We start from the raw sequence: 26,751 nt of genomic DNA on the forward strand, positions 1-26,751 counted from the left end.
CTTTTAAACTTATATCTAGTAAATGATTATCTTATGCATGACAAAGATTTTCAGAAAAACGTTGAGACAAGGTTAGATATATGAGATCACCTTACACCGATATTTTAATATAGTTATACACTGGAACTCTGTGTGTATTATGCATGGAAGAGGACTTCCAATATTTTGAAAAGTATATATGTATATATACTGAATATTTTGTGACTTCATCGCATTAAGATATCAAACTTGGTCCATTTCTTTTGACTAAGACTTTCATGAGTACTATGAGAAGGCTCATATATTGTTAATCATTATACATATTATTTTGGTGGGCTTGTTGCTCACCCTTGCTTTCTTCTTTCATCACATAACATCAGATAGACAAGATGAACAGGACCAAGCTTCCAAATTCGCGAGCGGATAGGAAACGTTCCGGAGTTTCCTATAGGCGTTGATGTCGCTGTAGCTGAGGTAGGAACTACCAATAGGCTAAGCTTTCAACTGTTGATATACCAGATTTATGTATATTTATCAATTGTAATAATGGCAAAGAAATGTAAATTTATTCAGAAACCCTTTTAAGGTGTATTGGCATATAATTGTGGAATAAAACGACTTGTGATTATTTTTTTTGGATATTCATCTCTAAGACTATAACTTGTGGTGTGTGTGTTTATGGTGGGGTCACAGTACAGAATAGTTGATTATTTATTAGGATTGGGTATTATTAAGGGAAATGGAACTCGTGACAACCCGGATCCCCGACCCCGGATTTGGGGGTGTTACAATTACCTTTCTTTTCTTCAGAATTTGAACGGTTTCATTTTCTATTAAATCATCATCATGCATTGTAGTTTGATAAACTGGAATGGAAGATTTTATCTTTTTTCTCAATTTTTAAAGGTTCACCAACCTTTTCTTTCCCTTTTGACTTAGGATCAACCTCAGTTTGTGATCTAGTCTTGGACTTTGAAATCTCAGATTTTGACTTTTCCCTGATCAAAATGCCTTTTACCTTAGGCATTGGAGGTTTCTTTGCATCAGAAGCTTTAGACTTAAGATTTGTCTTCTTAGCAGCAAATCTAGCTTCTTTCTCCTTGAGAGTTTCAAATCCACTCCTGGATTTTGTTTCAGAAATAATCTTCTTGCTATCTCCTCATCAAGTGTCACTACTAGAAAAAGTAGAATAGACATCACCTCTTAGACATCAGTTGTTTTTTTGACCGATGTAAAAGGTGTTTTCTACATCGGTCTTTGGCAACCGATGTCTTTTGTTGTTATAAACATCAGTTTTTAGCCCAACCGATGTTATATGTCTATTTTAAAAAAATTAATCAACGTGCCTTCCCCGTTTCCCCCCTTAACCAAATTATTCATTCCCTCCAAGTGTTTCCCCCTTGTTTTTTGACTTAGTAAAATTTTCCCCCTTTTTTAACCCACATCTTCCCCCTCTTTTTTATTAAAAAAATAAAAATTAAAATCAAAAACTAAAAACAAAAATAAAAACAAAAAAGTATTCATCATTTCATCACTCTCTCATCTCTCATTTTATCACTCTCTCATCTCTCATTTTATCCCTCTCTCAGCTCTCATTTCATCTTCATGTGTAGATTTCACCTTGCTGCTCTCATCAAGGTTGCTCTCATTTCCCTCATTGCTCTCGTAGATTTGGGGGTTTCATTGCATTAAGTCGAAGTCGGAGTTGAAGTTCAACTCAGAGTTTAAGGTTAGAGTTCAAGTCGGAGATTGAAGCTAAGTTGAAGGTTAAAGCTTGAATTAGGTAAGTTTTAAACCCTAATTTCAGAATTGGGGGTTTCAATTTGAAACCCTAATTTTTTAATTTTTAATTAGTTTAAGCTTAAACTATCTGCATCTGCTTGTTTGAGTTGCTTGTTACATATTCTATAGTATGGAAATTAGTTGTTTGTCATATAGCAAACCCTAATTTGCTTATGCCTGTGTCTTTATTTTATTTTATTTTATTTAAATGATAGGTTTTTTGTTGCTCTTTTCTCTATTTTCTCTAGGAAATGCATGTTATTTTTAGTTAAATAATGTAAACATTATTTTATAGTAAGGGGATGATAGACGAAATTCGCTTTTTGTTCTGTATATGTTGTTACATCATATATTTTATATATAAAATGACAGGAAGATGGTTCTGTGTAGAATTTATAGTATAATGTAAACATCTTTCATCTATTGATAGTATAATGTAAACATTAAAATGCATGCCCTGTCTTGTACTACCAAATCGATACAAGCAGATTACTGAAAAGGATAATGACATTACCTTTTCAGTAATAAAAATCACCGTTGATTTTTGATTTCATACTTGGAATAAAAAAATTTATAAAAAAACACGTCACTAACACATACATATGGTGCTTATAAAGAAAATAATTACCTGGTAAAGAAGAATGGTCACCTGGGAGGATTAAAAAAGCAGAAGTGGTTGGTTTGGGAATGTAATCATTGAGCAAGTACTTAATAAACCCACTAAAAGTTCTGATTCTTGTTTGAGAAATGATAGTTAGCATGTGAATAGAGTTTTCTTGGCCTATGGAAGCTAATTCTTTATGAGCATCGGCGTCGGGTGGTGGTTGATTCTGCTCATTACAAATTATATTAATTTGCTATGTTTATTTTCTAGTGTCGTGCTCAGCTTTGTTCTATGTTTCGTTTCATCATTTTAATCAATCAGTGTCGTGTTCTGCTTTGCCGGTAATTATACATAGTAATACATATATATTACTAATTGTACGTTGCTTTTTTTGAAATATTTGATATGAAAATTAGGTAGGAAATAGGTTATCCTACGAATATGGAGAAAAATTGGATTTCAAAAGAGAGGGATTCATTGGAATATGAAGTCGGGGTTGAAAAGTTTTTGATTTACGCCGAAGAAAATTGTAAAAATCCTAAAAAAATACCTTGCCCCTGTTGTAAATGTGTTAATTTCAAGAAATTTCTAGTCAAAGTAATAAGGGGTCATCTCTATGAGAATGGTTTTAGTCTTGGGTATATTGATTGGATTTGGCACATATCCAAGACTGGTAGGTCGTCTGTTGGTAGCACAGTGCCTCCTCATGAAGAGGAGCAGAATGCAGATGCATTTAAATCAGCCTTTGAAGTTGTATCAGAAGCGGCTGTTGCATCGGAAGCGGCGGCTGCTGGTGCTTCACAAGCTGCTCTGGTTTGTGAAGCAGCATATTATAACGCCCTCCAGACCTGGGGTATAAGTCTGGGGGCTACTAGCTAATCACCAAACATGTACAATCTGATTAATAAATAATAAAGAAATGAATTTAAACCCCTTTAACACTAACCAGGATCTTTTTGGGTTGAAGTATGAAAACAAGAACCACTAACTACTTTTATTACAACCAAAATTCAAAATCTTACAAACTCTCTTTATTAAAAACCATTATCTAATTAGTTTTAAACTAAGTTCATCTCTTATTCAAACACACACACACTAACTATCTACACTCCACCTGTTCGGGCAACTCAAAGCTTTCATCCTGGATTGGGATCAACACCTTGGGTATGAGAGGATCCCGAGGCTTGACTGGCTTCTTTACCACTCGAGTCCTGATGGGTTTCATATTCCTTCTTAACTGAAAACAATAAGGTGAATACCAACAAAGAGGGTGAGCCAAAAATTGTTCAACAAGTCCGTAAAATATAAACAGTGTTAAAGCAATTTAAATAAAACCGTAACCCGGGTATATCTACAAAGATATAACCCCGCGAGGATAGAAAGAAGGCCATTACTAGAGAATACAAACGAACTAAACTGGACACAAGTTCGCATCTATACCCTGCTGATCAGCCAGGATACAGTGCAGATCTATATCTCACTATATAGATCATGTCGGGCACCCAGGCACTACGGCCCATCTCAAGGATTCGGTTATGTCCCGGTCCTTAGGATTAAGTAAACTTAATCCCAAAGTATCATTATCCAGTCCCTGGAATAGAAAATGGAACAATCGGTATGCTTTGACATATTCTAATCACCAGAATATATCAATAATTGTGAGTAACAATTGGAATATGAACAATAAAGTCAAATGAAAAGGATAAGCAAGAATCGAAATGAATTATGAACAAGAGAATCAAAAGAGTGCAAGCGTGATAAGAATCTGAAGAAATATCACTATTCTGAAAATAGAATAGGGGAGAAACTTGCCTTCTGCATGACTCACTGCAATTAAATCACCTTCGTCTATCACCTACTCAACCTGCCATGCAGGCTTAGCTTCTGTTAGCACAAATAGACTGGTTAAGCTAGTTCGTACTCCAATTGCATCTGGAATTGACTTCACATCATTCCTATTATCTACCCATGCGCTTATGATTGACTCGTATATTATATATTAGCAAGTAAGATATCACATAATCATTTTTATAGTTAAAATAATTTTTAGAATCAAAATCGACTCGCTGATCGCTCCACTGATCACCATCTAACTCGTTTCTCATTTTTTCGGAATTTTTCGGACTCTTCTCGGGACGCACTTTGACTGATAATCAAACAAATAACAAAGTAAACTAATTTCTAGAAAAATTTAGGTCTTAATGTCATTTTTAATGAAAAGAATTCATTTTTCTCAGTCAAAGGGCTTTCGTTTCACCCAAACCGGACTAACGGTCTAATTAATATCAATTAAACACTGATAATTCAATTTATTATTCAATATAAATAATTATTATTAATTTTTAAACCCTAAAATAATTTTCAACTAATTATTTAAGAAAAATCAGAGTCAAAATGATTTTTCTATAATATTTGGAATTAAAATGAATATGTTATGATTTATTGAAAATTATATGATTGATAATCGAAGTAATTAATCATTTTTAAATAATTAATAAATTATAATTAACTAATAAATAATTAATAAGTAATTATTCAATAATTTAAAATAATTAATCCCTAATTATTAGGATCAATTACAATTTATTACAAATATTTACAACTTACTATTACCTACTCGATTAGATCGATTATTTACAAATAAATATTCGATACAATTAACTGTAACGTTATTTATCGAATAATCAGTTATTATTCGGATCATAATCCAATTCACTGATCAACTACTCGTATTAATACGACTTACTCACCCTTCTCGTATAATTATTGAAATATTACGGTTATTTTTAAAATTTATACGATTTAAATCAATTATCTGGATTTAATTATTTCTTACGAATAATTATTACGATATTCTTCGAGTAATTAACTATTGCTTGAATAATAATCTATTTATCGTTCAATTACTCGTATGAATACGAGTTACTCGTTTTATTTAACTAATTATCGAATCTTTAAATAATACTATTCGATTAATTTTAATCCTTAATTATTAATTAATTACTTAATTACTAAATAATAAACAAATAAATAGATAAATAATTAGATAAACAATTAAATAAATAATTAATTAAATAACTAAATTTGAATTCCTAAATTAAGAAAATAATTTAGAAATTATTATTAATAATTTTCAGAATTTTAATTATTTTTTTAGAATTTACAAAACTAATTTCCGATTTTATAAAATAGAAATAATTAATAAAAATATCAGAAACAGTTTTTAGGAAATGGAATTGGGTTTTAATGGATTGAAACCGGGTCAACCAACCGGGTTGACACCGGGTCTTCAAGAACGCGAACCGGGTCGGTTCGCTGGTGACGAAATCTGGGGAAACGACCGGAACCGGTCGTCGCCCGTCGTAAAACTCCGATAGCCTCGCCGGCGTGCCATTTCGAAGCTGTGACCCTCGATTTCGGATGGAATCGATCCGTGATGCTCCCAGGAACTCACCTACACCGTCAACCACCCCTCTCCATCCCTCCTTCGATTTCTCCGATCACAACCCGAAGCTTCTCCGGTGGCTTCACCGGAAAACAACATCTCCCCCAAAATACAACCAAACTTATCGATTAATACATGAAATCGAAGCTACAGAGCTCCCTAATCGATCCCAATAGGCCACAACAATCAAAAACATCTAGAAATTAACAAAAACGAATTCAAAATTTACTAAAACACAAGAACTCGGGAACTACTTCCAGGGGTTATACGAACCAAATAAATACATAAAATCATTCCTAAACTCAAGACAAGGCTATACAGACCCTCAAAATAATCAAACAATTCCTGAATTAAAAACGCCTAAATCAAACATAAACCCTAAAAACACGAATTGAAAATCGAAGATATAAAACATGAAATTGATAATATAATCAGATAGTAAACTCAAGAGCTTTCGATTGACTACTTACATGTCTGATTTGGAGGTCGGAATCACAATCAAATCACTGGTTGAACTCAAGAACACCAAACCCTAATTTTTGAGTATTAAAATTTAATTTATAATTATTTTATATATACAATATATATGCCAAAATTTCCCAAAAATTGTGAATAATGCAAAAATACAAAGAAATGGTATAAATAAAAGTCCTATAATTTTATAAAAATAAAAATGTGATTTTTGTGGGGTTTTAACATCCAATAGGGCACGGAAAAGTCATTTTTCGTAAAACGAGAAAATTTATAAAATGTCTAGATGTTCAGAATAATGTGATGATAAAAGCCGTTTGATGAAAAAAAGGCCCATTACTTTATTTGAAATACTGGCTTTAAAATCATGGTTTGGGTCGTAAAACGTTTGAAATGAAACTTATGAATGCAAAATAAAATATCTGAAAAATATCTTAAAAATACCGGAATGACACAGAATACACGTAACACGTAGCAATTAGGTTTTGACAGATAATTACACATAATAACACATAATAACACATTAATACACATAATTTATTATAAATATGATATAATACAGACGTAAATTTCCCAGACGTTACATCCTTCCCCCCTTCATAGGATTCTGTCCTCAGAATCTCATTATGAAAACAAATGAGGATATTTCTCTAACATTTCATTCTCAAGTTCCCAGGTTGATTCTTCAACCATAGAGTTTCTCCACAAAACTCGCACTAAAGATACAGACTTATTTCTCAACACTTTCTCTCACCGATCTAAAATTCTTATCGCCTGTTCTACAAAAGACAAATCAGGTTAGATATCTACCGGTTCATATTCTATTACATGCCTAGAATCAGGATTATATCGCTTAAGCATCGACACGTCAAACACATTGTGAATATGTTGCATATGAGGCGGTAAAGCTAATTTGTACGCAACTTTTCCCACTTTCTTCAAACTTTCAAACGGTCTGACGTATCGTGGTTTCAATTTACCCTTGTTACCAAATCTGGTTAATCCTTTCCATGGCGATATTTTGAGTAATACGTGTTCTCCTTCCTGATAGTCCATATTCTTCCTTGCTTGGTCCGCATATTTGCGTTGCCTATTTTGTGCTGCATCTAATGGCTTTCGAATAAGTTCTATCTTTTCTTTAGTCTGTTGGATTAATTCTGGACCCAAAATCTTGCATTCTCCCACTTCATCCCAATGTACTGGTGATCTGCATTTTCTTTCGTATAATGCTTCGTACGGTGGCATTCCAATGCTTGCGTGATAACTGTTGTTGTAAGAAAATTCAACCAAAGGTAAGTGCTCATCCCAACTGCCTTCGAAATCAATCGCACAAACTCGTAGCATGTCTTCAATCATTTGGATAGTTCTTTTACTTTTCCCATCGGTTTGCGGATGATACGCGGTACTCATGTTTAATTTAGTTCCAAGAAATTCCTGAAATTGTCTCCAAAATCTTGAATTAAAATGGGGATCTCGATCAGACACGATAGATATTGGAACTCCATATCGCATCATAATTTCCTTGAGATACAAGTGCACTAGCTTGTTGAATGAAAATATTTTGTTAATCGGTAGAAAATGTGCCGACTTCGTTAGTCTGTCAATGATTACCCATATCGCATCATGATTAGCCTTAGTCCTTGGTAGTCCTACCACAAAATCCATCGCTAAATGTTCCCATTTCCATTCTCGAATATCTAACGGTTGTAATAATCCGCTCGGACGTTGATGTTCCGCTTTAACTCTCTGGCATGTGTAGCATTTACTTACCCATTCTGCTATTTCCTTCTTCATATTCGGCCACCAAAAGTTTTCCTTCAGATCGCGATACATTTTTGTACTTCCTGGATGAATGGAATACTTCGAACTGTGCGCATCTCGCAATATTTCTTCTTTCAATTCTGCCACGTTAGGGATCCAGATTCTCGATGCAAAGCGTAAAATTCCTTCATTATCCTTTTGAGTTGTGATTTCTTCTCCGGTTAAGTCGTCATCTTAACTCATCACTTTTTCTTGACAGCGGCGAATCTTCTCTAGCAACTCTGGTTGAAAAGTCATAGCGTAGATAGCTTCTGTAGATTCATTGGGAACACGAATTTTGATTTCCAACTTGTCGAATTCCTTGGCTAATTCCTCGCATGAAGTTAACCAATTCAATCTTTCTTTCCTGCTTAGCGCATCAGCTACAACATTTGCTTTTCCTGGATGATAACTGATCATAACATCGTAATCTTTAATCAATTCCAGCCATCAACATTGCCTCATGTTCAGTTCCTTTTGCATAAAGATGTACTTCAGACTTTTATGATCTGTGTAGATTTCGCATTTCTCACCATAGAGATAGTGTCTCCAAAGTTTCAACGCAAATACTATTGCTTCTAATTCCAGGTCATGCGTAGGATATTTCTGTTTATGAGGTTTTAGCTGTCTCGAAGCATATGCAATGACGTTACCGTACTGCATCAATACACATCCTAATCCGCGATACGAAGTATCGCGGAAAATGACGAAATTCCCATACTCGTCTAGTAATACGAGTACCCGTGCGGTTACCAACCGATTCTTCAATTCTTGGAAACTTTCTTCATATTTGTCGTCCCATACGAACTTTTCACTTTTTCGAGTTAACTTGGTCAACGGCGTTGCTATTTTCACAAAATCTTTAACAAATCTTCTATAATATCCTGCCAATCCAAAGAAACTTTGAACTTCTGTCGGTGTCTTTGGTCTTTCCCAATTTAACACAACTTCAATCTTCGCTGGATCGACTTGGATGCCTTCCCTACTGATGATGTGCCCTAAAAATTGTACTTCCTTTAACCAGAATTCACATTTCGAGAATTTCGCGTACAGTTGCTCTTTCCTCAAAATTTCTAAAGCTATCCTTAAGTGTTCAGCATGCTCTTCTTCTGTCTTTGAGTAAATCAAGATGTCATCAATAAATACGATCACAAATTTATCCAAATATTTCTTGAATACCCTGTTCATCAGATCCATGAATGCTGCTGGCACGTTGGTCAAACCGAATGTCATTACTAGAAACTCATAATGTCCATTTCTCGTACGAAACGCAGTCTTGGGAATATCTTCAGATTTAATTTTCAATTGATGATAGCCTGATCACAAATCTATCTTCGAAAACCATGCGGCTCCTTTTAGCTGATCGAAAAAATCGTCGATTCTCGGGGAATGATACTTATTCTTAATAGTGAGCTTATTCAATTCCCGATAGTCAATGCATAGTCGCATACTTCCATCTTTCTTCTTCACGAACAATACCGGTGCACCCCATGGGGATACACTAGGTCGTATGATGCCTCGGTCAAGAAGATCTTGCAGTTGCGTTGATAATTCCTTCATCTCAACTGGAGTCATTCGATATGGAGCTTTCGAAACTGGTTCTGTACCTGGTGCTAGATCAATCGTGAATTCAATTTCTCGATCAGGCGGTAACCCTAGAAGCTCATTTGGAAAGTCGTCCGGAAACTCACATACAACTGGAATGTCTTCTAGTTTAGGATTTCCTTTTTCAGTATCTAACACGTAAGCTATGTAAATCTCACATCCTTGTCGAAGCAATCGTTTGGTCTGTATCACTGTCAGAAATTTCTTCCGCTATTTTTCGCCCTTGAACATTACCGTTGCATTTTCCGCAGTTCGTAATTTGACTTTTTTATTCGCGAAATCAATCTGAGCATTATGACAAACTAACCAATCCATTCCCAAAATGACCTCAAACTCTCCTAACTTAAAAGAAATCAAATCTATAGAAAAATGAGGTCCAAGTATTTCTATATCGCACGCATGACATACTCGATCTACTGGAACTTAGTCGTCATTCGTTAATTTTATAATTAACCTCTCGCCCAACCATTCGATTTCGCAATGTAACTTATCAAGAAATTCTTCAGAAATAAATGAACGGGTAGCTCCAGAATCAATTAATACTTTTGAATCTACGAAATTCACCAAAAGCGTACCTGCAATTACACTCGAACTCTGCACTGCTTCTTTCATTGTCATGTTGAAAGTTCTTGCTTTGGGTTGATTAGGCGGCGGTGGCGGAGGTAATGCCAATACTTTAGAAATACTAGTTGTCATTGCTGGTCCTTTACAATTCCTAGCAATATGCCATTTCTTTCCACATTGGTAGCAAGTAATTTCTGCTGTCTTTCCCGTTGGACATTCGTTAGAATAGTGCCCTTTCTGCTTGCAATTGAAACATGTCACATCTGCTTTGATACATACGCCGGTGTGCTTGCGTCCACAAGTTCTGCAGTAAGACTTTGGAACTCTGACAATTCCCTGATGTTTGGGAGCTTGGAAATGATTACCTATTTTCTGGGTACCTTGTCCTATTCTTTTGAAATTCAAATATGTCCGGGCTTGAAATCCCGGCTTCCTGCTAGAGCGGTCTTGGAAACTTCCCTGTCCTCTATCCCTTTGAGATCTTTCACTTTCTCTTTCGATAATCAAGGCTTTTTGGACTACGGCGGTATACGTTGTTAATTCAAAAACTGCAACTTGTCCACGGATCCAAGATCGTAATCCTTCTTGAAACCTTTGAACTCGTTTCTCTTCAGTATCCACTTGTTCTGGGACGAACCTAGCCAATTCAGTAAATTTGGCTTCATACTCTGTCACAGACATACTTCCTTGCTTCAGTTCCAAAAACTTAATCTGCATTTGATTTCTCACATAGCGAGGAAAATGTTTCTCTAAAAACAATTCTTTAAACCTATCCCATGCAATAACATCTTCACCCTCTAAAGCCTTTTTAGATTCCCACCAATAATTTGCTTCTCCTTTCAACAAATAACTAGCAAAGTCAGTCTTCTGGTCTTCACCTATCTTCACTAGTGCAAACGCTTTCTCTATTTCTTTCAACCAGGTGGTAGCTTTATTAGGATTGGATGACCCATCAAATTCTGGAGGTTTAACCGACTGAAACTGGTTAAAAGTAACAACAGGTAATGCTGGTGGTATCTGGGGCTCAGGACGAGGTGGCTGTTGTAACATTTGTTGTTGAATCTGCTATTGTTGTTGCTGCATCTGTTGCTGCATCATTACCATCTGTTGTTGCATCAGATGGAACATTTGGTTCATGGTCTCATTAGTCTGTCCTTCGAAATTGCTGTTAGAAGTCTCAGTCGTAGTCTTTCTTTTTGGTGCCATCTTCTGATAATAAAACAAGTGATATTTCTTTAACAGTTTAATAAACAATTAACAGTAGGTAAGAAAACAATTTATCCTGTATTACCAACATGATTTAAATAAAGAAAATAGTTGTTGAATATAAAAACAGGAAATGTAAGCAATTAAACAAAATGTTTATCTTTTCTCTTCTTTTTTTTCGACAGAGTTTAAAATAGGAAAAGCTGTAAAATAATAAAGTGAAGGTAAATGCTATAAAACTGTAAAGACTGAAATTTAAATAAAAGAAATTTGAAAAAGTTCATTTTATATATATGACACCAGCCTTATGTGTAAATGCTTGATACAAAAAGTCTCGCTCTGCTGGTTATTACAGCGGCTACAAGTCACACTAACTACTATCAGTTAAACTACTATTATAGGTTAAACTACTAATACACACATACACACTACTCACTATGTTATACTATGCTGCATCTATATACATCTGTACTCTGAAGTCACTGTCTCAAAACCCAGGCGGAATACGCCTCAGCTCATCCCTAAGTGCCTGGACCAAAGTCTGTGCCAAGCGGAATATCCTGTAGAACTCTGCGAAAGAAGGCGGTCCCTCATGGGTCAAATCATCTAGCTCCTAAGTGGCACTCATCAAAACCGACTGCAACCTCTGTCTCATATAGTAATCTGGCTGTAGGGCCGCTAACGGTCCTCTGTCCCTCTGGTCAAACAGATGCATAATCTCTCGGCACTGTGATCTCCAATACTCCACATCATCCCTCATAACTCTGTACTCATGGTATGGTACCATATGCGGCTGGGCAACCTGACCTACTGACTCCTGTGAAGGAACCCTCGGTATACCTGCACCCTGTTGTGGTAATCCTAACTGTAGATCCACATCATGCTCTCCCATCCCCTCGACTGGAATAATCTGAAATACATCCGGCTCTGGGGCATGCACTGGTATAGGAGGTAACACTGGTGGTGGTGGTAACTCCGGCTCAATCCCCGGTATAAACTGATGCTCAACTGGTAAAGAAACCATCGGCTCAAAGAACTCAAATGGATTGAACATCTCTATAGGGTCCTGGGCTATCCCCTATACTAGTGGTACCGGCTCCTGTGGCAATGGTGGTGGAGGTGGTAGAGGAGGAAACATGTACTCAGATACTGGGGGTATAACTGGTGTTGCTGGCCCGGTGACTGTCCTCTCAGAAGACGCAGAATAACCTGAAGATGCCATCTGATAATATACCAAAGAAAAGAAAGGTCATTAAACAGTCCTAAGATTTATACTTTCCTATTCTAATCTGACCTTCATCCTAACACTACTCTTCCTATTTGACTATTCCTATCTTATGTGATCTTCCTATATTATCTTAACCCTAATGTTCTTGTTTTCAGGGACCAACCTACAGCTCTGATGCCAAACCTGTAACGCCCTCCAGACCCGGGGTATAAGTCTGGGGGTTACTAGCTAATCACCAAACCTGTACAATCTGATTAACAAATAATAAAGAAATAAATCTAAACCCCTTTAACACTAACCAGGATCTTTTTAGGTTGAAGTATGAAAACAAGAACCACTAACTACTTTTATTACAACCCAAATTCAAAATCTCACAAACTCTCTTTATTACAAACCATTTTCTAATTAGTTTTAAACTAAGTTCATCTCTTATTCAAACACACACACTAACTATCTACACTCCACCTGTTCGGGCAAGTCAAAGCTTTCTTCCTGGATTAGGATCAACACCTTGGGTATGAGAGGATCCCGAGGTTTGACCCGCTTCTTTACCACTCGAGTCCTAATGGATTTCATATTCATTCTTAACTGAAAACAATAAGGTGAATAACAACAAAGAGGGTGAGCCAAAAATTGCTCAACAAGTCCGCAAAATATAAACAGTGTTAAAGCAATTTAAATAAAACCATAAACCGGGTATATCTGCAAAGATATAACCCCGCGAGGATAGAAAGAAGGCCATTACTGGCGAATACAAACGAACTAAACTGGACACAAGTTCGCATCTATACCCTGCTGATCAGCCAGGATACAGTGGAGATCTATATCTCACTATATAGATCATGTCGGGCACCCAGGCACTACAGCCCATCTCAAGGATTCGGTTATGTCCCGGTCCCTTAGGATTAAGTAAACTTAATCCCAAAGTATCATTATCCAGTCCCTGGAATAGCAAATGGAACAATCGGTATGCTTTGACATATTCTAATCACCATAATATATCAGTAATTGTGAGTAACAATTGGAATATGAACAATAAAGTCAAATGAAAAGGATAATCAAGAATCGAAATGAACTTGGAACAAGAGAATCAAAAGAGTGCAAGCGTGTTAAGAATCTGAAGAAATTTCACTATTCTGAAAATAGAATAGGGGAGAAATTTGCCTTATACGTGACTCACTGCAATTAAATCACCTTCGTCTATCACCTACTCAACCTGCCTTTCTGGCTTAGCTTCTGTTAGCACAAATAGACTGGTTAAGTTAGTTCGTACTTCAATTGCATCTGAAATCGACTTCACATCGTTCCTATTGTCTACCCATGCGCTTATGACTGACTCGTATATTATATATTAGAGTGTAAGACTCGATTATCAAAATTTCAAATGGTCCGACGTATCGTGGTTTCAATTTACCCTTGTTGCCAAATATGGTTAATCCTTTCCATGGCGATATTTTGAGTAATACGTGTTCTCCTTCCTGATAGTCCATATTCTTCATTGCTTGGTCCGCATATTTGTGTTGCCTGTTTTGTGCTGCATCTAATCGCTTTCGAATAAGTTCTATCTTTTCTTTAGTCTGTTGGATTAATTCTGGACCCAAAATATTGCATTCTCCCACTTCATCCCAATGTACTGTGATCTGCATTTTCTTCCGTATAATGCTTCGTACGGTGGCATTCCAATGCTTGCGTGATAACTGTTGTTATAAGAAAATTCAACCAAAGGTAAGTGCTCATCCCAACTGCCTTCGAAATCAATCGCACAAACTCATAGCATGTCTTCAATCGTTTGGATAGTTCTTTCACTTTGCACATCGGTTTGCGGATGATACGCGGTACTCATGTTTAATTTAGTTCCAAGAAATTCCTGAAATTGTCTCCAAAATCTTGAATTAAAACGGGGATCTCGCTCAGACACGATAGATATTGGAACTCCATATCGCATCATAATTTTCTTGAGATACAAGTGCACTAGCTTGTCGAATGATAATATTTTGTTAATCAGTAGAAAATGTGCCGACTTCGTTAGTCTGTCAATGATTAACCATATCGCATCATGATTAGCCTTAGTCCTTGCTAGTCCTACCATGAAATCCATCGCTAAATGTTCCCATTTCCATTCTCGAATATCTAACGGTTGTAATAATCCGCTCGAACGTTGATATTCCGCTTTAACTCTCTGGCATGTGTAGCATTTACTTACCCATTCTGCTATTTCCTACTTCATATTCGGCCACCAAAAGTTTTCCTTCAGATCGCGATACATTTTTGTACTTCCTGGATGAATGGAATACTTCGAACTGTGCGCATCTCCCAATATTTCTTCTTTCAATTCTGCCACGTTAGGGATCCAGATTCTCGATGCAAAGCGTAAAATTCCTTCATTATCCTTTTGAGTTGTGATTTCTTCTCCGGTTAAGTCGTCATCTTAACTCATCACTTTTTCTTGACAGCGGCGAATCTTCTCTAGCAACTCTGGTTGAAAATTCATAGCGTAGATAGCTTCTGTAGATTCATTGGGAACACGAATTTGGATTTCCAACTTATCGAATTCCTTGGCTAATTCCTCGCATGAAGTTAAGCAATTCAATCTTTCTTTCCTGCTTAGCGCATCAGCTACAACATTTGTTTTTCCTGGATGATAACTGATCATAACATCGTAATCTTTAATCAATTCCAGCCATCGATGTTGTCTCATGTTCAGTTCCTTTTGCATAAAGATGTACTTCAGACTTTTATGATCTGTGTAGATTTCGCATTTCTCACCATAGAGATAGTGTCTCCAAAGTTTCAACGCAAATACTATTGCTCCTAATTCCAGGTCATGCGTAGGATATTTCTGTTCATGAGGTTTTAGCTGTCTCGAAGCATATGCAATGACGTTACCGTGCTGCATCAATACACATTTGTCGTCCCATACGAACTTTTCACTTTTTCGAGTTAACTTGGTCAACGGCGTTGCTATTTTCACAAAATCTTTAACAAATCTTCTATAATATCCTGCCAATCCCAAGAAACTTTGAACTTCTGTCGGTGTCTTTGGTCTTTCCCAATTTAACACAACTTCAATCTTCGCTGGATCGACTTGGATGCCTTCCCTACTGATAATGTGCCCTAAAAATTGTACTTCCTTTAACCAGAATTCACATTTCGAGAATTTCGCGTACAGTTGCTCTTTCCTCAAAATTTCTAAAGCTATCCTCAAGTGCTCAGCATGCTCTTCTTCTATCTTTGAGTAAATCAAGATGTCATCAATAAATACGATCACGAATTTATCCAAATATTTCTTGAATACCATGTTCATCAGATCCATAAATGTTGCTGGCACGTTGGTCAAGCCGAATGCCATTACTAGAAACTCGTAATATCCATATCTCGTACGAAACGCAGTCTTGGGAATATCTTCAGATTTAATTTTTAATTGATGATAGCCTGATCGCAAATCTATCTTCGAAAACCATGCGGCTCCTTTTAGCTGATCGAACAAATCATTAATTCTCAATAAAGGATACTTATTCTTAATAGTGAGCTTATTCAATTCCCGATAGTAAATGCATAATCGCATACTTCCATCTTTTTTCTTCACGAACAATACCGGTGCACCCCATTGGGATACACTAAGTCGTATGATGCCTCGGTCTAGAAGATCTTGCAGTTGCATTGATAATTCCTTCATCTCAACTGGAGTCATTCGATATGGAGCTTTCGAAACTGGTTCTGTACCTGGTGCTAGATCAATCGTGAATTCAATTTCTCGATCTGGCGGTAACCCTAGAAGCTCGTCTGGAAAGACGTTCGGAAACTCACATACAACTGAAATGTCTTCTAGTTTAGAACTTCCTTTTTCAGTATCTAACACGTAAGCTATGTAAATCTCACAACTTTGTCGAAGCAATCGTTTGGTCTGCATCACTGTCTGAAATTTCTTTCGCTATTTTTCGCGCTTGAACATTACCGTTGCATTTTCCGCAGTTCGTAATTTGACTTTCTTATTTGCGCAATCGATCTGAGCATTATGACAAAGTAACCAATCCATTCCCAAAATGACCTCAAACTCTCCTAACTTAAAAGGAATCAAATCTATAGAAAAATGATGTCCAACTATTTCTATATCGCACGCAGGACATACTCGATCTACTAGAACTTGGTCGTCATTCGCTAAATTTATAATTAACGTCTCGCCCAACCATTCGATTTCGCAATGTAACTTATCAAGAAATTCTTCAGAAATAAATGAACGGGTAGCTCCAGAATCAATTAATACTTTTGAATCCACGAAATTCACCAAAAGCGTACCTGCAATTACACTCGAACTCTGCACTGCTTCTTTCATTGTCATAATGAAAGTTCTTGCTTTAAGTTGATTAGGCGGCGGTGGCGGAGGTAATGCCAATACTTTAGAAATACTAGCTGTCATTGCTGGTCCTTTACAATTCCTAGCGATATGCCCTTTCTTTCCACATTGGTAGCAAGTAATTTCTGTTGTCTTTCCCGTTGGATATTCGTTAGAATAGTGTCATTCTGCTTGCAATTGAAACATGTCACATCTGCTTTGATACATACGCCAGTGTGCTTGCGTCCACAAGTTTTGCAGTACGACTTTGGAACTCTGACAATTCCCTGCTGTTTGGGAGCTTGGAAATGATTACCTATTTTCTGGGTACCTTGTCCTATTCTTTTGAAATTCAAATTTGTCCGGGCTTGAAATTCTGGCTTCCTGCTAGAGCGGTCTTGGAAACTTCCCTGTACTCTATGTAACACACCCAAATCCGGGGTCGGGGATCCGGGTTGTCACGAGTTCCATTTCCCTTAATAACACACAATCTTTATACACAATCAACTACTCTGTACTGTGACCCCACAATAAACACACACACCACAAGTTATAGTCTCAGAGATGAATATCCAAAAATAATCAAGGGTGAGCAGCAAGCCCACCAAAATAATATGTATAATGATTAACAATATATGAGCCTTCTCATAGTACTCATGAAAGTCTTGGTCAAAAGAAATGAACCAAGTTGATATCTTAATGCGATGAAGTCACAAAATATTCAGTATATATACATATATACTTTTCAAAATCTTGGAAGTCCTCTTCCATGTATAATATACACAAAGTTCCAGTTTATAACTGTATAAAAATATCATTGCAAGGTGATCTCATATATCTAACCTTGTCTCAATGTTTTTCTGAAAATCTTTGTCATTCATAAGACAATTATTAACTAGATATAAGTTTAAAAGATGAAGTTACAAGATACTCCAATATACTTATATCTTTTCCAAATACTACTTGAACTACCACCGTTCAAGATATAATAGTTTCAAAAGTTCATTACATAGATGAGACTACAAGACAAGATTTGAATAGATTCAATCTTTGAAATATTATTAAAGGAAATGAAGTTATGATATACTTCATTAAGTTCTGATATATATATATATATCCACATATACATCTTCTTTATACATTTCCTGAAAACCTCTGTCATGTAAAGTATGAACAGAGTTTGAAACATCCAATAAATTTTGGAAAGGAAAAGAATTTTGGCATAAACCAGATATCTTGCTGATCAGGCAAAGATACCAATAAGTAACCTTTTCTACTAATAGATGGACGAATTCCCCACTGGTCATCACCCTGGTCGCAATAGGACCTTATGTTGGACTGCCACTCAGCCACTTATGCATTTGATGGACTCCCACTGAGCCACTCACACTATCATGGATGCCCACTGAGCCCATGTTGCTTATGCCGACTCAATAGATGGACTTACTTCCCGAACGCTGGGTAAGTAATCAATTCATTTACCAAAACTGCAACCTTGTTGCGAATATAAAATACACCATAGAGCCGGATCCCTCAGGTTTTGAGCGAGTATTTAAATCCCCTTTTTAAAAGGAAGATCTTAAATATAAAAATGAGTTTTGGGATCCGCTCTAACTTTTAAAAATCATTTTGAAGACTCAAAAACACTTTAAAGAGTGTTTGGAGTAATGCTGATTTAATGAAGTAAATCAGTCCCAATATATTTAGAAAATGTCTGAATATTATTATTTAAATAATATTCTCATAAAGATAATCCTTATAAAAATAATCGAAGTAGAAGTATTAAAACTTATACTTGAAATGGATATTAAATAACCAAAGATATACTTATATGAAAGTACTATCTTTATTTGAATAATCGAAAATAAGTTTGATTATTGACACCTTATTCTTTAATAAAATAAAGAATATATTTCAGCAAATAATCGGAGTCATAGATCCTCAAATGAATATTCAAATAATATTCAATAAATATAATAAGCTGAGTCATAAGCCCTCGAATGAATATTCGAAATAATATTCAATAATAAAATAAAGGAGTCATAAGTCCTCGGATGAATATTCGAAATAATATTCAATAATAAAATAAAGGAGTCATAAGTCCTCAGATGAATATTCGAAATAATATTCAATAATAAAATAAAGGAGTCATAAGTCCTCGGATGAATATTCGAAATAATATTCAATAATAAAATAAAGGAGTCATAAGTCCTCGGATGAATATTCGAAATAATATTCAATAATAAAATAAAGTTATCGAATAAACCTTATTCGATTAAAAGTTTTGAAAACTATAACCATATATATATATAAATATATATATATACATATATACAAAATCCACTCGGGATCCTCGACTCCCGATTTTAGAAAATGTTTTCACCTTTCGGTCCCTATACTAAGGGTATATGCAAATTACCGCTATTCTCTAGCATAGGTATTATCAACTGAATCAACAGATATATATGGAAAGAATACGAAACAGGCATGCATATATATATACCATAGCAGCATGCTTCAATATATTGCAACATTTGCTAATTAACCAACATGCATCTATCGCAAGATAATGCATATACATATATACATCACAACAACAGTTATAACGGGTAGAAAACTTGCCTGAGCAGCTTGGGGTGATAAAAGGCTCGGGACGAGTCTGGTAACCTATAAACAACAAGTAAGTTGGAATTAAACCAAAGTCACTTGTAAATCTATACTTTAACTAACTTAGACTCTAACGCTTGTTTTGCGCTTATTGATTCTCTTAAGTCACTCGGGTACCCTCGGCTCCACCATTTTTAATAATTTAACCTTTACGAGTTTTAAGGCGATTCATTCGCGAGTGTCTTACCAACTGCTTAACACACTTACCATAAATGTTTCATACATTAATTAACACTTTTTGGTCTTTAACCTATGTTTCAAAGTAAGGCGAGGGGAAATGTTTCGTTCGCGAAACGCCGTTATTTGAAACGGTCGTTTCTCCTAAACTGTGCATCGGAATCGAACGAACTACATATCAAAACGAAGCTCGTAACATGAGCTATCTAAACATGGCAATGGTCAACATCTAGCAGGGGGTTCTCGGGTCCTAATGTTATGCACAAAAACAGTCTAAAGAAAATCGGACGTTACGACGACTATGTTTACGCGATTTCCCAAATTTAAATCATTCAAAACCAACCACAATTCAACTCCAATTCACAACCCAATCAAACCTCCATCTAAACTACATTACAACAGCCCCAAATCAACTCAATATTACCAATTTATTCATCTAAACCAAGTCAAAAATGTGACCAAGAACTTCAAATCTAACAAGCATCACTCCTAACTCCAAATTCAACAAAACCACTTACTAAACAAAGCTCTATCATGAGTACACACTCATTACACTAACCCATCATCTAAACATTATGAAATCCAAACCAACAAAACTTAAGACTAAGGGTTTGAGAAGTTATACCTTCCTTGGAGGGTGAAAAGTTACTAGGGAGCCTCAAAGAACCTTGATCTATCCTTATATAACTTTGATCTTGCAAATGAAATCAAGAACACAAAGTTAAAAATTTGAAAACACTATTCAACCTAATCTTTGGTGAATTAATTAGCTATGAAAATCATGGAATCTTGAGCTTAAACTTATGGCTCATCTAAGCTATGAATTATGGAAGCTAAAGAAACAAACCTCTTGATTTTTGAAGGTGTGTAGCTAGGGTTTTGAAATTCCCATCCTTGCATTTCTTCAAAAAGCCGAGAGCAAGATGTAGAAGAAAGAGAGATTTTTATGTTTTGCTTTTGTTTTGCTTTTGGTTGGTTGTAGTTTTGTTTTGTTTTTGGTTAATTACCAATTTAACCTTGATTTTTTTGTGTGGTTATAATTCATCCACACCTCCTCCCCTCCTATGTCATGCCTATGTCATGCTGTGATGTCATCTTTCCCTCCTTGTCCCCTTCTCATTGGTTGGGTGACATCACCCTCTCTAATCCCTTTGATTAACTTCCTAATTGTTTGCCTAATGACCGCTGATCTGTTATACGGTTCGCTTAACTTTCGTTTTCATTTATCGTTTGAAGGATCATACCCAGGATCTTATTACTTAGGTTCCCTTAACCTTTCTCAATATATTATATTCCTTTTATGATCCTCTCCTATAATCCTTTAATTTAAATCCTTTTTATCCTGTTACCTTTTTCTCAATTCTTTCCGTATCTAGTGTATTTCCGGGAAAAATCAAAGTGTTCGGATTTGGATTCTGACGATCTTTACATACACTTATATCTCATATAAAGTACTAATAAAATCTCAGAATATCCATATCAGAACCCCTACATAGTGTGGCATGAAAAGTTTTCTCATTCAGCAAAAACACTGTTCATAAGGGTTTCAAAAATTTCCCAAAAATTGGGGTTATTACAGTCTCCCCTCCTTAAAAGGATTCCGTCCCGGAATCAGATAGAAAATGAATAGGGATACTCTCTTAGCATTGCACTTTCTAACTCTCAAGTAAATTTTCCCACGTTGTGGTCCTACCACCAAACTCTGCCTAGTTTGATAATCCTTCTCTTAAGCACTTGTTCCTTTTCACTCTAAAACCTTTCTGGTTGCTCCATATAGGTTACGTCTGGTTGAATGTCTATGCGCTCATATTCCCCTATTTGTCTGGCATCCGAATTACACTTCCTTAACATTGATACGTGGAACACGTTATGAACTTGCTATAGGTTCGGGGGTAGGGCTAGCTCATATGCTAACTTCCCAAACGTCTTAATATATCCAAGGGTCCAACAAATTATAGACTTAGCTTTCCTTTCTTTCCGAACCTCATCAATCCTTTCCAAGGGTTTCCAAGGGGATACCTATAACATTACTAGGCCCTCTATTTCATACTTTTTGCCCTTTTTGAGTCAAATCAGCATACCTCTTATGTCCATCTTGGGTTACTACCAGCCATCCTCTGATTAGATCTATTATATCCCTGGTCCTTTGGACTATTGCGGGTCCGAGCATCTTGCGCTCTACAACTTCATCCTAACATAAGGGAGATCGACATTGTCTTCCCTCAAGGATCTCATAAGGTGACATCTCGATAATGACATATGATCTATTGTCGTAAGATAACTTAATCTGCGTTAAGTGATCATTCCAAATTCTTTCAAGTCTATTGCACAGACTCTCATCATAGCTTCTAACATTATAGCTTTTGCTTCTCAATACCCATTCTTTTCCAGTTCGTAATCGCTATCACCTTCCGTTCCTAATATTATACGGGTTATACTTTTGCTCGTTAGCGTTCTATAACCTTTTAATAACCACGTCAACCTTAGTATCACGAATGTGTTCCCATCCCGAATACTATCACAATTTTATTATCCTTTTTCAGCTGTTTCTATTTCCCAATGTTTGATCAATCAGATAGAAGTAAAGGAATTTATTGAGAGATCACTATGATCATGAACACTTGTTATATTGCATATTTAGTACAGCAGGTGGCCAGCCTTTAGTACTTGACAAGCAATTAAACAATAGATGGTATCCTACTAGGCTTCTATCACACAGATAGATAGTCATTCGGAAATACCTCCCCTTCTGGAAGGGTTGTTCTTCTCAGCTTATATGAAATAAAAAGAAGAGAAAAGAACGAATTGAAGAGAATTGTATATACGTACCAAAAATTTTATTGCCATAAAATATCTGGCTTGGAATCTACCTCTGAACTATAGAGGTCTGTCATAGGAGAACAAAATATATATGTATTTATATCAACATCAAGTATTATAGCATCGTATTTCATATGCCTAAATATTTTTGCTATTCCGTCCATCATTCTATGGACCCAGGCTCTTCCTTGAGCTTACACACAATCACCTTTGAAACTCCCTCTTTCCGATCACTGCTTGAGTGAAGATGTTTTCCTTAAAATCAGATGAGTAAAAAAAAATATCACCATTTTTCCATAAGTTATTGCCTCAGTCTTTAGAGGCTAATCACTGTCAAGACTGACTCTCAATCATACTTAGAACATCTTTTATCCTGGGCCCTAATTGCCCTGAACAATTTCGACCTTTACTGGTTTGATTCATACTTTCTCGTGGTTTAACACGTGCCCCACTTGGTATCATTATAATTACGTCATATTTCCTTTATCCACATTTCTATTCTTGAGAATTTTGAATATTACCTTTTTCCTTGTAAAACCTCTAAGGTTATCCTTCAATCGTTCCTCCTGTATTCCCTAGATACAGGGCATATCAAAATACCATTTACTAATACTAGAACCATTATCTATATACTTCTGAAAAATTTCTCCACTGATTCTTAAAGGTTGTTGTTACCTTAACCCTTTCCCAATCATACTTTCAAAACTCATACTGTCCCTATTAAGGGTGAAATGCCAACCTTTATGCATTCCCCTAGGATTCATTTTAAGTTACCGATGTTCTATCCTTAATTCCACCTTTAAAAGGTACCTGCATCCTTCCATGGATAAATCAAGTCATATATCCCTGATAAGGGTGTCTTATTCAATCATTCCCACCTCGATAGTACATGTCTAATTTCATAATAACATCTGTATTCAAAATGGGGTCAATCAATATGGCCTCCAAAAGATAACAACGGTTATCCGCTTGTCTTGCCTAATTTGGTAACGATAACAGGGATGTTCTGAAAGATATTGGTCATGTTCAACGTGAACTTCTTCTTAATAATTCCTTATTTACTTTTGTTGTTTATCTCAACAGTCATCTGAATGTTCGGATATCTCTCATACCTGGCATCTCCCTTTCTGGGTATCAAGCCACCGGTCTTACACTTTACATTCTTGAAGGTCACTTCCTTCATCCGATTTTCCTAATTTCTTACTTCCTTGTCTCCTTAGTCTATCCGCGTCTCATTATTTATCCTTCGAACTATCTCAAGGTTTCCTCGAATCCTCCCAACTCACAGGGGATAAAATATATGTATCTCTTATGCCCTCAACCATCAATTTTAACTCATGGTGAATCACCCTCATCCTGACGAATGCATACTTTTCTATTTCTATTGTTATGAGTCTTTAGGGTTTCCTCATACCCAACTCCCTTATCATACCTCAAACTCTATTGCCTTTATATTCCTTTCCACTTCAGTTTCTTTTTATTTTCCTTTCTCTTATCATTATTTCATGAACCAACACAACATAAGCATTGATTTCAAACATCCCGTCATTCTGGATTCGTGTCCTCAGAACGAATCTTGATAACTTTTACAACTTAGATTCATAATTCATTATACTCGTCTACCTTTGTTCTGGCTCTAAAGCTTTTACACTATCTCCATAACCTTGGGAAGTACTTTCCCGAAAACAATTGACTGAACTTAAATCAGTTTATTATAATCTCTTGCTCCGTGCCTTCCTTGGCCTTTCACCAGCGGGTGGCCTCTCTCTTAGGAAGATAAGTGATAAAAATAGTCTTTTGTACTCCGCCAATCATTTAGAATCTCAAATGATTCCTCTATTTCCTTTAGCCAGGCTCTTGCCTCGGCTGAGTCAGCTTGTTCCTTGGAACTCTGAGAGCTTAGCGACTTAAAGGTCATGAAAGAATTTCCTACCGTATTGTTTCCTCAAGGTGGTGGTTGGGGATAATAGTCTAAGTTCTTTTTAGACAGGTCCATGAATTGCCGTATAGGAGTACCGTCTCGGGTCTCCTTTCCTTACTCGACTTTCTGTTTCCTTAGTATGAAATATTTCATCCTACTCCCCATAATTGGGGTCATCTTTTAATTTAAAATCCTCATTTTCCACTCCATTATGTCATGGGTTCCTTCTATCTTGATGGCGACCTCCCTGACTATCACGTTCAGGGTTTGCTCTAAATCTTATTCCTCAAACTAGCTTTCATCTAAGATTTCATCTTTAGGCTCTTGAACATTTGGAACCCAAATTCTGTAGGAATACCTCATTATTCCTTTATCATCTTTCTCGGTATTAATCTTTTATCTAATTGTTGGCTCTCTGCCTTCATTCATCACTTTTTCTGGCACAATATGTTCTCTTCCGATAATTCGGACTGTATTGCAATCTCAAACAGCTTTTCGGTACCAGCTCCGGTTACCTTCACTTCTATTTCCATTTTCTCAAAATCTCTTATAAACTCTCCCAAAGACATTATTATCTTGAGTCTCTCATTTTTACTAAGGGCATCAGCCACCACATTGGCTTTCCCCGAATGATAAAGAATCTCCCAATCATAATTCTTGATTAGCTCTAACCGCCTCCTCCGGCGTATGTTGAGCTCTCTCTACGGGAAAATGTACTAGAGTACTTATGGCTTAGGTAAATCTCGCACTTCTCTCCATACAAGTAGTGCCTCCAATCTTTAGGGCAAAACTATTGCCACGAGCCCAAGCTCATGGGTGGGGATATCGAATTTCATATTACCTTAATTGTCTTGACATGTACGCGATTACCTTACCGTGCTGCATAAGCACGCACCCTAAGCCCTTGTGCGAAGCGTCACTACACTTCACAAAATCTCCTTTTCCATCCGGCAACGCCAGCATAGGGGCCGTCACCAACCTTTGCTTCAGTTCTTGAAAGCTGTTCTCGCATTTCTCTGTCCATTCGAACTTCTCAGTCTTACGAGTAAGCCGTGTTAAAGAGGCTACTATCTTTACAAACTTGAACGAACCTCCGGTAGTGACCGGCCAATCCTACCTCTGGTAGTCGACATAACCATGGTCATCAATTCATCAGTGGTCCTTTATCCAATCTTGTCAGGATCCTCCATGGGATCCTCCTCAACAACTATCCCTTCTAGGACAACATCCTCAACCGCTACATCCTCAATATCAACATCATCCGGTCCTGCATTAGGACACTCTATCGGATCCACAATCCGATCTCCAATTAGTAATAAAACATCATCGCGCTGTTGCTCCTCAACCTCAGGGTTCGGAGTCCCGCTACCATATACGATAATGAACTACGCTCCTATCACGATATTTATAAGGGTTCCCATAAGGGTTTTAACTGTCAGTACTACGTTAGGTAGCCCGACTATGAACTTGGCAAGAGTTCTTATTATCTTAATGAACTTATTATCTTAACGTCACATCATCTCTGAGGTTTATAATGCTTAGCTCTGATACCACTTCTGTAACACCCCCAAATCCGGGGTCGGGGATCCGGGTTGTCATGAGTTCCATTTCACTTAATAACACCCAATCTTAATACACAATCAACTACTCTGTACTGTGACCCCACAATAAACACACACACCACAAGTTATAGTCTCAGAGATGAATATCCAAAAATAATCACAAGTCGCTTTATTGCACAATTATATGCCAATACACCTTAAACAGGTTTCTGAATACATTTACATTTCTTTGCCATTATTACAATTCATAATTATACATAAGTCTGGTACATCATAAGTTGAAAGCCTAGCCTATTGGTAGTTCCTACCTCAGCTACAGCGACATCAACGCCTATAGGAAACTGCGGAACGTTTCCTAATCGCTTGCGAATCGGGAGCTTGGTCCTGTTCATCTTTTCTATCTGTTGTTGTGTGATGAAAGAAGAAAGCTAGGGTGAGCAGCAAGCCCACCAAAATAATATGTATAATGATTAACAATATATGAGCCTTCTCATAGTACTCATGAAAGTCTTGGTCAAAAGAAATGAACCACGTTGATATCTTAATGCGATGAAGTCGCAAAATATTCAGTATATATACATATATAA

At 36.4% G+C, this 26,751-nt stretch overlaps 1 protein-coding gene across 1 annotated transcript in view; it reads left to right on the forward strand.

Moving 5' to 3' along the window:
- Window positions 1-26,751, forward strand: part of LOC141679277 (uncharacterized) — an 87,233-nt gene that overhangs the window by 31,204 nt on the left and 29,278 nt on the right. The window contains exon 2 of the mRNA XM_074485780.1: window positions 3,035-3,178. Within this exon, the coding sequence (XP_074341881.1) occupies window positions 3,035-3,178 (144 nt within the window). The remainder of the gene's footprint in view (window positions 1-3,034; window positions 3,179-26,751) is intronic.

This window comes from Apium graveolens, chromosome 8, assembly GCF_009905375.1.
Source record: "Apium graveolens cultivar Ventura chromosome 8, ASM990537v1, whole genome shotgun sequence".
Classification (NCBI taxonomy): domain Eukaryota; kingdom Viridiplantae; phylum Streptophyta; class Magnoliopsida; order Apiales; family Apiaceae; genus Apium; species Apium graveolens.